The following is a 13,128-nucleotide window of genomic DNA, read 5'->3' on the forward strand; positions in this document are numbered from 1 at the left end:
GCTTGGTCCCGGTCGGGCGCCGCTTGGCAGGGTTCTTCCCGTAAGGCTGAGCTGCGGCTGAAATCTGAGTTATGTCAGCGTGCTGTGGCGCCTCACTTGCGCAACCTCCTAGAAATAGCAAGTGACCACGCTTCCCTTGCTACACACCCCTCGCGATCCGACCACGACATCACTGACCACTGGCGGGCGGCAAGTTGGAGAATTCTCACCTACAGTCGCTCATTTGACACGCTGGATGATACGTCCAGAGGAGGGTTCCTGGGGAGCGAACAAGACAGGATTAACAGGAAATGGACGGTGATCCAGCTGTGGAGCCAGTACTCGATGGCTTCAGTCGCGTGCTCCCACTTCCCTATCGCGTTGCCCTGATTATTGTCCTCGGTATGCATCTGCGTCTTCCTCACGGCTCACAAGCCCTGAATCAAGAATAACATTGAGTCTGCAGGCGTCTGGGCTTGGGGAGCTAACCTACACTACCTCTCCCTAATTAAGATCGATGTCCCTAGCCTGGTCCGCTACCCTTCGCGGGCCTCTCCTCACCATCCCCCACACCATCTCTCCTGCTACCGCATCGCCACCTTCCTCTCCATACCCCTCGTGTGCTTCCTGCTCCTGTTTTGGGCCCTCACAAACGGAAGTCCGAAGGACGTTGCGCAGTGGTCGATACTCCCAAACTTATATTTGTTGCTACTAGTCCTTGGTTTCATTGCCCCCATCCCATTCGTGAGCAGAAATGGAAGGCTCCGCACACTTGCAACCCTGAAGCGCATTTCAATAGGCGGGCTGGCTGAAGCACAAGACGGCAAGTTTGGCGACATTCTCCTCGCCGATGCCCTTACGAGTTACGCGAAAGTGCTCGGCGATCTGTTCATCTCGCTCTGCATGTTCTTCACGCCTGGCCACTCATCTACTGGCCCTCCAAATCGCAATTGCGGAGGTGGATTCTGGGTGCCCTTCATAATATCAATTCCCTCCATTATTCGCCTCCGGCAATGCCTCATTGAGTACGTTCGTGTACAGAAGGCGAACAAGCGAACAGGCCAGGTTAACCTAAATACTGGCTGGGGCGGTGTCCATCTTGCCAACGCCTTGAAATACTCCTCTGCTTTCCCCGTCATTGTTCTCTCTGCGATGCAGCGCTCCCCTCAACCCTCCAAATACGGAATGTCGGAAGCGACGCTATTCCGTCTATGGCTAGGCGCAGTCTTTCTAAACTCTGCATATTCCTTTTACTGGGACGTCGCTCGCGATTGGGACCTCCACCTGTTCTCAGGCGCAAATGAAAGGAACGACCCAGAATATCCATGGGGTTTGCGACGACACCGGTGGATTCACGCGAAGGAAATTTACTATACGGCCATTATTATCGATGCTTTTTTAAGATGTACCTGGAGTATCAAGTTGAGCCCGCATCTCGATCATTTCAACGATCTGGAAGGCGGCATTTTCATGATGGAGCTGTTGGAAGTGTTTAGGCGTTGGATGTGGATCTTCTTCCGCGTTGAGTGCGAGTGGGGTATGTATCAGACCGTTTACTTATCTTTTCCTTCGTTGGGAGTGACTAATAATTCGTGTAGTGAGAAATCACCGTGGACCAGCCCCTGATGACATCCTACTCGGCGATGTGTCCAACAAGTATGACGAGGATGACTAAGATTTGCTGCGTTTTGTGTGGTTTGTTACGCATTACGAGCCGCCTTGATAGCATATTTACGGCGTTTTGAAGCGTTTAGTATTGACTAGTTTTATCGTCTCCCATCTCCTTTATCGATATTCTAGTCCAGCTATTAGCAACCCTTCACTATTGCCCTCAACGACCGTGCCTCATACGCGAAGTTATGCGACACAAGGACGTGCGCAGACGAGGATGTGAACGGGTTGTGGTCCTCCCCCAAATTAACCAAACGGTGGAACAATTTTGCAATTCAATGGGTAGAATAACTGTAAGGATGGCAATTCCCCTGAGTCTCGCTCATTGGAGATCCTAATTATCCATCCATTCTGTTCTGCGTAAACCTCAGTCCACAATGTACAACTTTAGAAAGCAGTCGATTCCCAAGCCCGACTCTGTAGCCTTGGACAGGATTGAAACTAAGGCTAGTGCCGATCAGCCTCCGAGTCTATTTGCGTTTTCAAATAAATTAGAAATGAACCGACTCGAGACTGTCCTGAAGGCGATCGTAATCCCGAGTATGACGAGGATTGTGAAGACCCACCTCACTCCAACCTCTTCATCTGTCTCTCATTCCTGCTATGGCATGCTCCTCGAGACAAAGACTATTGGCTAAGCTCACTGCATCTAAGGCGCCAGAAAACTCCCAAATGCTACTCTCTATGAAAATGGACAAACACCCGTGCCGATGCTTCTCCTTTCACTTGCCGCCTCTTTCGAGCGCTCTGTTTCTAATATATCTTAACACATAAAAGCACCATTTCACATTACAGTCTAAAGGGCATGCACTACTTCAGTTTGCTGTGAAACCGCATGGAGTACTTATGCAGGCCTCAATCCCGGTGAGTTCTTGCATGGTCCAGGAATAAACAGAAATGTCAAGGGCTTCTCCTATTGGTTATCTATTCGCTCCCACAAGGTCATTCCAGCCCTTTGGCCTATGACCCCTCGAATATCGGGGCACGACTACGTCTTCATCCATCATCAAGACGCATTGGATATATACGGGCCTCTTTATTCTTTGCTGTTCTTTACTCATAGCACTTGTAAGACCTCTCAGTGTCGTATCCATGACACCACGAGCCAGGACCAGTAGAGGAGAAGGCACCTCTGGAGCCTCTGCTGGAGGCCTCATTCGCTGGCATTTTTGCACATGCTCTGATCAATCTACGCCCATAGTAGCACTCATACCAGAAGAATACTACTTGCAACGACACTGCGGGATCTTCTGCCTGTTATGCGCCAATCTTTTTTAGCCACCAGACGTCCAAAGGGGTGTCTAATCGACTCCAATTTTTCCGACGATGCCTGCGGCCAGATTCGCACAACCATATTGCAGGCAGGTAGTGGCTATGGTCTCTTAAGGATCCCTATTACACTCACCATAAATGCCCTCGATCTCTATTATCTGGTCGTAACTGCATATCTACTCTATTGCCGCATAGCAAGAAAGTAGTTACTAGCTTGGGATTCTCCAGCCGAACTCCTGACGCTTGTATAGCATTCGAGGTACCCTGAGAACCTTGGGTGCATCCCTCCTGGAAGAGAAGCTCTTGAAACCTTCACAGAGCCGGTTACGATCCGTGTCAATAAGGATTACAAGCCTGGGTTGTTGTTTCGGAATGGCGTGTTTCAGAATGACTTGTGGCAGGGAAGTAAAGACATGGAAAGAGCTAAACGGAACGAGAAGCACTAAGTGAATTCTATCACAAAAGGACGGGGAACTGCAGTAAAAGGAAAGATGCGAAACGCCGGACCCATAGTATCATGGAATGCCTTCGTATTTCGCATCCATTGGCCAGCGATAGTTTAACGCCGATTGAGCACATAGCCAAATTTTTATCGCGGTTCTGCCGTGCTCTGCCTTACTCAGAAGATGTAGACGCATCATAGGGACTTAATGTTGGCGAAAATGCCCTATTTATTACTATTCTACTACCAGCCTAAGATTACAATTCAACTTCCATGCTGTTTGCTCATATCTATTGATAGACTTAAGGAGGAAGAGCTCCCCATCCTTGTTGGGTCGGCCAAGCGAGCTGCTCCCCCCAAGCGAACATTCTAGAACGCCACTTTCGATGTCCAGGATTAACGTCTTTTAGCATCTGCTCCTCCACCGGTCAGCCACTATCACCACCCTCCCATTCACACCACTCCCCTCAGCCCCCAACCCAATTATCCCAGGTCTATCAGCCGCCACATCGCCAGCCTCAGCACTCATCCCACTCCGCCACCGCTTCCAATCCAGCCCTTCAGCAGTCTGGAACGCATCACGTGATGCCTGTGATGTCTCCCGATCACCTGGACACCCACACTAACATCCATCCACGTAATCAATCCGACTCGACCCGGCCCCGTCCGCGGCCGAACCCACGCTGATGGGAATTCATGATCTCGGTAACGAGACATTAGGCTGAATGCTGACGGGAACTGCCAAAATAGCGGTAAAGGACTCGGGGCATTAGATAACGAGATCAGGGTCGATATATATGGTGGACTTGGCTACGAGGTGATGAGAGGTGCACTGTGGTCGTCTATTGATATTGTATGCTGGTTCTATTGATAGCTTGGCGCACGTGTCGAACGCCTCTGTGTCAGTCGGGGATTAGGATGTGCACGAGGGGTGAGAAAAGGGGATGGTGAGGATCGTGTCCTAGGAACGACGAGCGTAGGGATACTGAGGTGGGTGCGAACCATTCTGGCCGTGTACTTAAGGTGCTTTGGCTATTCGATGTTTATTAATCATTCTTTGTCTGATGTTGTTCGGAAGAAAGACTGTATCGTGGATCCGAAATCTACCTGTATTCTCTGCTCTACACTAATCCACTCTTCCAATCTCATTGCGGGAGGAATTCCCTAGAAAAATCTTGCCAGGAGTCCGCTCAAAGGTAATATATAAACGATAATAGGGTATATAGCATCGCAGCAAACCTTGACGCCGTGGATTTTCCGCCATTTATACCATGTTTTCTACCACCTCTTCCTCTTTGCGTGTAACGTATACGAGCATAATCCATCGGTATTTTCACCCATCTCTTCCGTTACCTGGAATATAACAACTCGGGTGTCCCTCTAAAGCCATCTTTCTTCATCATCCATCAACACTCTCTTACTCATTCTGCTTTACCCACTCATAAGCCACCTCATTCCATCTCCCCTTCGAACCTCCTCACTCGCCAACCTCATGACTCCCCACCCCAGAATTCCTACTGGCCCAGGGACTCCTCTTTCTAATCTCAACCCCCCAGAAATAAAACAAAAAAGGCACAACACAAAAAACAAGCGCCAAAAACCCCAACAACACCCCTGCCCAGCGATACCCCATACCCTCATACATCCTCTCTGCGAAAAGCGGGAAAATCGCGCCCACAATATTCCGCACTAGGATCACACCCGCGAGCGAGGATGCGGTGTATGGGCCATAGGCATCAAGGACGAAGTTGAGGACGCCGAGGACCACGACAAAGATCCCTGCGCCGAAGAAGGCGGATGCGATAATCGGGATGATCCAAGGGACTGAGGCTGTGCTACAGGCTGCGAACCAGAATAGTGAGATGGGGAGTAGGAAACATGCAGGTAGCGACAGCCAAACGCGGGATTCAGGAGTGCGGTACCGGAGGTAGTGGTGTTCTTGCACTGGGTGGAAGATGGATGCTACAATGGACCCAATGCACAGACCCAGGAATGTGAGGGATGTTTGGGCATGGGTGAAGTGATGCAGGTGGCCGAAGACTAGAGGGAAGGATTCATTGAAGAGGAAGACTAAGCCATAGATTAGCCCGTTGTAGAGGGCGGTGCTAAAGGTGATGGGTTCGGTGAAGAGGAACCGGATCGGCCGGGTTAGGGTTACTTTGAAGAGGTGCCCTAACCCCTTGTCTGGAGGCGTTTGGATGGAGGTTGCGGATTTGTGGCCGAGAGCGGTGAGTTGCGTCTTGAGGCGTTGCGTCTTTTGTTTGAGGATAATGGTGTGTCTCGTTTCAGGGAGCGTGAGAGCGAGAATAACCCACGCCCCTCCGAGAACTGCCATGAAGAACCAAAACAGCCATCGCCATCCTTTAGCTTGTGCAAGGTACCCTGTGAGTGGCAATGCAAGAGGGGGCCCAAGTGTGCTGCTGAGCCCATAGATTGCCATGGGCGCTCCCGAATAGTCTCTCTCCCAAAGGTCTGCAATCGTCCCTCCGGTGTTGGTTAGTGGTGCACTACCAAAGAAGCCTTGCAAGAAGCGGATACCAACAAGCGCTGACATGTTGGGGGCAAGCGCGGCCGGGACTTGCAGGATGACGAGCAAAAGCCAGGACCAGATGTAGGCGGGATTGCGACCATAGTGTTCGGAGAGTGGCGCAAGGAGCAGCGGTCCAAAGGCGAACCCGAGAATGTAGGTTGAGAGACCTGCTGTGGCCATGGTGGAAGAGGCGTGGAACTCCTCTTTATAGAGATGCGAGCCTGAGGAATAGCCACCGGCGCAGAGGCATCTGTTCTAATTAGGGACTCTTCATTGCCTGCCATTCGAAGGGGGTTTGGACGTACGTTAAAACGTTTAGCATACTGACAAAGCAGGTAATATACCACTTGCGTGCCTTGCTCCAGTTCCTAGGATTGTCTAGATCGTGGGGTCCAAACGTCAGGATAATCGGAGTATTGTCGTGGGGTAGTGCTTGGACGCGGCGAATCACCTCGAACTCGGACAGCACGAGTGGAGCTGTGTTATCGCCATGGAGCCTTTTCTCGGACTCGGCCGGCGATATTATTCCTTCGTGCGGAGTGTTGTCATGTAGAGTCAGCTCAGAGGCCTCAACTGCAGCTTCGAACTTGGAGACGTCCTCGCGTGGTGGATCCTCGGAGCGGGGCTTGCAAGGAAGAACCATGGTTGAATCCTTGACTAAATGCAGTATAGATGCTCAAAAGGCCTGAGATATGTGCGAGGCTCTAGAGTGGTGGATACACGGCAGAGAGATAACGAGACTTGAGGAACTATTCGGTGTTCGACTTGCCCGACCCGATACCTAGTGAGATATCCAAGGATTCTGCAAAGTCTGTAAAAAATGTTGAGAAATCTCTGAACGAAGATTGTCAAAGAGCTTGCAGAAATATGCCTGAAGAAAAGGAGAAGTTCCGTGATGGCAGTGGTTAGGTCCGTATAAATACTCCCATCCTCCTTTCACCGCAGCACGCCCCCAAATGCCCAGAGTACCTAACATTGTCTGTCCGTGACTCTTTTCGCAACCCCACGACACATATTCAGCTAAGAGGCTTCTCGAAAAATCGAGAAAATTTAGTAACATGAAGCAGGAGACTTGTCACCCTACGCTGGACTCAAACGAGGAAAGACAGGTGCAATGGCGGAAATCGTGGCTGCTGCGGGTCGTCCCGATGCCTGGGTCGACGCGGCATTTTCGGTCCGATGAAGTGATCCCTTGAACAAAGAGCATCCGATCTGCATACTATTTGAGCACGAATTTTCTCTCTTCGGCGACGATCGAGATGGAAGATGCAGCCCTACAAGGAACCGGGAATCCAGAACCACCCACACGAACAGGAGACCTGCACAAGCTTTTCCCGTGGCACAGAGGCGCAGAACCTCCGCAGCGGTATTCAAAGGCCAATACCGCCTTTTACAAAGCCCGGTTCTAGCTTCGGGCTGGCTGTTTAGTCGGAAGGGTTCAGTCCCTAGACACGCAGCTTGCACTGCCGCCTCATCAGCGGTCGAGGCGAGTGGATTTGCATTCGTAAAGGCAAAAAGATGCCCAGATACTTCGACCTTGGTGATATCCGAAGATGTTGCTGTTGGATGAAGATGTGGCAGCGGTGAAGAGAATGAAAAGTCGGTGATGGCGATGCAGATGTCCGCGGGCGAAAGCCATTCTGCAACCGTGACATATGGCGCGTGCGTCGCATTTGCCAGGTCTCACCATCTGTCGTAGCTGAAGATAAGGACAACACCACCTTCCATCCCGCGTCAAATATTTGTCGAGCACTATCATCGTCCCTTACACAAAAGGATCGGGCAGAATGCGTTCACGAAGCATGCCACCTGTGAGTCAAACTCGTCAAGGTTTTCACTTGAGTACTGTGAGACGTGTCATGTTGGTCATGCACATTGTGCTAATATGCTTGATTTATCAAGCACACTCAGGTCTAAGACGAGTCTGGGTCCAAAAGTATCTCCATGATGAGGTTCCGCCTCACCATCCTCGCCGAAACAAGACCCTCGCGCCCATAGCTTGATGCTCTTTGGGTGTCGACGAAATGCCAAGCTCCAAGAAAGCCCAACTCGCTGACAATCAGATTGCTCATACCCTCTTCCACGCCAAAACTAATGATAACAAATCATTAAAGGAAGTATATACAATGCAAGACAGAAAATTTGAAGCCCAGTCACCCCACTAACTCCTCGAGAGCTGCGCCTGCTGCATCCCGGGGCTCTGCTGGAGCTGAGGGTTCTGAGGTGTCGCACTGCGACTTGGAGGTCGAGCTGAGCTCATGGCTGGGCTGACCGCTTGCTGAGACCGCTGTTGTTGGCTCATGAGCCGCTGCTGTTGAAGAAGTTGATTCTGGTAATTCTGCACTGTGCTCGGAGAGGGGCTATTGCCCATGCCAGCACTCTGGAGGTACACGTTGGATCCCATTTGAGGAGATGGGGTCATCCCCGATTGCCCTGCCGCCGCATTCATAGCCTGTGCCCGCTGTCTCGCGATAATCTTGTTGAGATGGTCCGAAGCCGCCTTTTGGATCTGTTCTTGATTCCACTCCGGATGCTGTGTTTTCAGTTGATTCTGAAACTGGTGAAGCTGAGGTATGTGTCCGCTCGATAGAGGACGAGAAGGGCTTTGCATAGTTGGATTCACCTGGCCCATTCGCGGAGAGCCAGCATTGGCGGACATGCCATTCATTGACGTGTTCATATTTCCATTTAGGGTTTGGCCCATGGATGCCATCATGCCAGTATTTGGTATACTATTGCCCATGGCAATTCCCGCCGTTAGATTGCTAGCCATGTTAATCTGCTGTTGTTGCAGCTGAAATTGGTGTTGGTTGGTGGAGGGAAATTGGCTCCTTTGCATAGCCATTCGTACATTATCGGGGGGAGGCATCCGTTGCGCATTCTGCATCGTTGCCTGCATTTGTGCTTGTGGAATACCTGATGCACCCATAGCCACACCGGCCATGTTGCCATTAGGAAAGTTGCCTTGCATAGATTGTTGCCCTGGATGAGTTCGAGCTTGCATGCCAGCATTGGGAAGAGGGTGGCCTGGTTGAGAGACAGCATTAGCCAGCGATGTAGGTATATTGGTAGCAGCATTGCCAACGGGTGTTCCGTTGCGCGGCGGTTGATTAATGCCATTAGACATCCCGGGCTGACTTGACATGCTTGCTTGGCGCTGCGCTGCTATTACCTACCAGTCATACGTTATTTTCTCAAATCTTTGTGTTATGCTCAGGCTGGACTTACTCTCATCTGCTGGTCCTGTTGCTGTTGCTGCTGCTGCTGCATGACCCTTTGGCGCATCTTCTCCTCGCGCTCCCACTTGAGGCGGCTGAACTCTTGCGGAGTGTGGACATTACTCTTTGGAGCTGCTGGCTCATGCGCTTTCCGAAGTGCAGCAGCTTTTTGAGCTGTGATACAATCAGCTATGATAGGATGAGAAAAGAGTTGACCAGTCTTACACTCAGCTTGCTTATGCGCCACCGACTCGCGTTTTCGGGCCAATTTCCGCATACCGTCAATAATGAAGATATATCGATTGTCTCTCCTCCTTTCAACACGAATAGGCTGTGTCGTACGTCTGCGGGGCGGCTGCGGCATATTTTGACCTTGTTGAGCTTGTTGCTGTAACTGAGCTTGGTGTTGAGCGAGAATAGTTCTTTGTGCTTGCTCCAGCCTGGTCTGGTAAGTTCGGAAATATTGAGTCTTCGACATCTCGGCGGGCAATCCTTCCAATTGCACCCATCGCTCAAAGCATTCCCAGGGTGTTCTTCGACCGGACCCAGATACAAAGGTGGAAGGAAGAGCAAGCTCCTGTGCTACAAGGGACCAGTTGAAGGTGTACTCTTTGACAAGGCTTCGTAATTTCTGGTCTTCATCCCATAACCATTGGGAGGAGTTCCTGTTCTCAAAGAAGGATACGGAGGGCATTGGGAATTCAGTGGGTGGCCTGAACTGATGTGCGGCTTGGAGCCGGTCTCGCACGTGCTTGTTCTCGGGATTGAACAATGCAACATCAGTCATCTCTGGTTGTAGATCATTCCGATGAAAAAGCCGTCTACCGGGGGTCGAAGGCATGGAGTGTTCAGCAGACGTACCTGACCTGCTTGGGGGGCTGGAAGGTTCATCCTCCGAATCATACTCGTAGCGGCTGCGCTTTCTGGGAGGACCCCTGACTTTTGAAACAAGTTTCCCGGTGACGAATTTCGAAACAGGAAGAATTGGTGGATCACAGAACGATATCGGCGTTACATCGTTCATGCCTTCAAGGTTGACTTCGTAAGCCGGAAGTTCCTGGAGTATGGCATCGCTGGCCCTTGTACGGACTATCTTCATAACCACGTCGTTGAAACCTAGCGAGAACAAGCCAGCAGGGGCATTGGAAAAATATCCCTCCGAAGATTCCTCGTCATCAGCGAAGGACTCACTCTCAGTTTCATTGGTACCAGAAGCAATCAGGTCCGGGGTGGGCGCATCATTCATGTCCTCATCGGCGGTACTCATTTGTCGATTATGTTTCGGAACATTTGCTCGAATACGTAACGAGGTCCGGACATCAGGACAGCTGTTCACATATTCAGCACACCATTCAGCAAATGTAGCAGCCAATGCTCTTTTCCATTTCCGCTCTTCCTTGAAATCTGTCTGCATCCATTTCATCTCGGCGAGAAGATGGTCAAGATGCGTAGGGGGTCGAGAAGGTTCGGTAGACTTCTGAAGTTGTCGCAAGGACCACCTATTGGCGTTCTGTAACTGATAGACTCGTTTAAGAATCTTGTAGTCCTGGCATTCACGTATAGTAGCGAGAGTCCCAGCCGTCGAGACAGTTTTCCGCGCTGATGAGAGGAGCTCCTGCAGGGGTTGGGCTCTCGGTGGATGATGTGCCTGATACTGGAACAAACCCTGCAGATAATCTCGACTCGAATCTTGAGAGGCGCCTTGGAGTGATGCATAGTCTTCACTGTAGAGTTGAAGGGCTTTAGACTGTCGGGTCCTGTTCGATTTGGCAAAGATGACCGTTGATATTTCCTTCCCTTTTTGGTCACGAGATTGAGATCGTGCGGGACTTGCCGATGCTGAGAGGTTACTTGAGCGGGGGGTGAGTACTGCTCTTAGTGGGGGCTGCTCTCCAATAATTTCAGACACGGACTTCTGTCGAATAGCCCCAGATGCGACTCGCGTTGTCATACGCTCCGGACAGGATGGTGTCTGTGGAGCCTTCGACTCTTGCGCCACCGGCGGTGCGTCATCCGTTTCGGCATCAACGTCTGCGGGTGGGGTGGGATGTTCCGGACCCAATGGGGCCGATTCTTGAGGTTTCACTGGAAGGTTATCTGCACTCTCTGAGCCGATTAAGGATGGCTCAGGTGCAGTCGTGGTTGGTGTTGGTAAGGAGTCAGCTGGGACCTTTGGATTCTTGTCCTCAACAGAACCTTCATGCTCGGGCTCGGCTTCACGTGCTTCCACAAGTTCAGTCAAAGCTTGAGTGCCTAGTACTGGTTGCAAATCGGTCATCTGAGACTTGCCGTCTCGAGCAAGACGAATAGCTTGCTCCTCTTCAATCTGTCTTTCGACATCTGGGGTCTCGGAGCCCTCTTCGCGTGTCTGTTCCCTAGCATCTTGCATCTGAAGCTTGGGGGGGCAGTCTTCTTCTTCCTTCGCCTGTTGCACTGCTGGATCAGAACCAACTTCGTTCTGAATAGATGGTGGGACACGATCGTGGAACGACTCTGTATCGGGGCTCGTGTCCGGAGAGTGGTGTGGGGCATAGGGTGTGGCTTGCGAGTAAGGACCAACCGTCGAGGAAGGGGATGAGGCGAGCTCCGCCGCCACATTAGCATTTGGGATAGCAAGTCTCTCTTCTTCCTTGTGTTCCTTTTCTGCTGCTTGCTCCTGCGTCTGCTCCGTTTCTTGCAGTCTTGCTTCCTGGACTTCCTGCGGCAGTAGTTGAACTACATGAGGGGCTTTTGGCTTCTCCTCTACGCTGGTGGACGTTGACACTACATCAGGCAGGGCGGTAGCATCCTCAGCGGTCGGTAGATTGACATTCTGGTGATCAACTGATGGTCTATCCGGAAGAACTTTTGTTTGAATCTCCTTCTCCTGTACTTCATGAGCCCCTGGTGATTGGGCGCGTGTGAGCAATATTGTGTCAGCTGGTGCCTGGCTTGCTGCTGTCTCCTCAACAGCAGGTGCTGCCACTTGCGTTTCTGGCTGCGGCGTTTCTACGCGCAGGGTGGCCGTGAGTGGGCTTGCGACTGGACTGGCATCCTTAGGTATCGATGTTTCGGTCGATGGAAGCGGTTGGATCGCGACAGACGGCGAGGCAGACGCAGCTCGCAGCTGTTCTTCAAGGCTGGGGAAAGTGCTAACGGGAGAAGGTGAGGACTTTGGGAACGTAGGGAGCATAGGTTTTGCGGGGGACTGAAATGATTGGAACTGTAGTAAAGGTGGTAGTGATGCATTTTGGAATGGGGAGGGAAGTGTTGCGTCGTTGAACCGTCGACCTCTGCAAACACAAACGAAGATTAGTATATGAAGGCAACGACAACATCGCGACTCCAAGTAGGGAACCTCAGTAGGGTATATAATAGGAATAAGGTAAATAAGCGGATAAGACAGACGGGATCTTACTTGGTGATGTCATTCTGGTTGAGAAAGCGCAGCTCAAGTTCACTCGGCTGGTCGCTGATAGCCCAATCCTGCCACTGGGGCGGGCGGCCTGCATTCAGTAGGGCCGTATAGTTGTAGAGCTCGCGCAGCTTACGCTTGCGAGAGACCTCGCAATTCCTACACAGTGCGATATTAGCACCACCACAACTCAATAAAACAATCAGAGCGATTTTCCGGTGTCGCATCAAGCCATAGAATAAAATAAATCGCGATGCGATAATAAAACTGCACATTACTTACGCGACCTCGTTCTTTTTCTCCCTAGAATACGCATCACGAAGGCCGTCGAGGGACATATGAAGACCGAAAAACGGTGGACGACATCCGTTTCCCACGAGTGTCGCCAACGTGATGAGTTTCGGGATGCGTAGATGGGTTATTGTGGATGGACGTGGTGGTAATGCTCGTGAATCGAGTACAGATGGGACTCTGGCGTTGCGAGGAGGGCGAGGAAGTCCAAGGGAGCCCGCTTGGCCTAGCTTATCATTGGTTATGCGCTAAGCCGGTTTCGGACGCGAAGAAAATCAAAATTTCGTGTTGCGCCCGCCGACTTCAACACCTCATTTCATTGCTGCAGCGG

General features: G+C 51.2%; 3 protein-coding genes across 3 annotated transcripts; 1 reads left to right on the forward strand and 2 right to left on the reverse strand.

Moving 5' to 3' along the window:
• The first annotated feature begins 137 nt into the window (after positions 1-137).
• Positions 138-2,111, forward strand: BDR25DRAFT_255369 (protein-ER retention protein-like protein). The gene is made up of 3 exons (XM_033686353.1): positions 138-381; positions 446-1,516; positions 1,578-2,111. Exons 1-3 carry the CDS (start codon positions 291-293, stop codon positions 1,652-1,654), a joined length of 1,239 nt encoding a protein of 412 aa, XP_033551712.1. The 5' UTR covers positions 138-290; the 3' UTR covers positions 1,655-2,111.
• A 2,730-nt stretch (positions 2,112-4,841) lies between these two features.
• Positions 4,842-6,537, reverse strand: BDR25DRAFT_311279 (MFS general substrate transporter; the record flags this gene model as incomplete). The annotated part of the gene is made up of 2 exons (XM_033691222.1): positions 4,842-6,144; positions 6,200-6,537. 2 exons carry the CDS (start codon positions 6,535-6,537, stop codon positions 4,842-4,844), a joined length of 1,641 nt encoding a protein of 546 aa, XP_033551713.1.
• A 1,293-nt stretch (positions 6,538-7,830) lies between these two features.
• Positions 7,831-12,988, reverse strand: BDR25DRAFT_255374 (uncharacterized protein). The gene is made up of 5 exons (XM_033686354.1): positions 12,789-12,988; positions 12,510-12,665; positions 9,338-12,384; positions 9,123-9,286; positions 7,831-9,066 (listed from the first exon to the last, which is right to left on the reverse strand). Exons 1-5 carry the CDS (start codon positions 12,842-12,844, stop codon positions 8,056-8,058), a joined length of 4,434 nt encoding a protein of 1,477 aa, XP_033551714.1. The 5' UTR covers positions 12,845-12,988; the 3' UTR covers positions 7,831-8,055.
• Positions 12,989-13,128: the final 140 nt, after the last annotated feature.

The sequence above is a fragment of the Lindgomyces ingoldianus genome (assembly GCF_010093535.1).
Source record: "Lindgomyces ingoldianus strain ATCC 200398 unplaced genomic scaffold BDR25scaffold_6, whole genome shotgun sequence".
Classification (NCBI taxonomy): domain Eukaryota; kingdom Fungi; phylum Ascomycota; class Dothideomycetes; order Pleosporales; family Lindgomycetaceae; genus Lindgomyces; species Lindgomyces ingoldianus.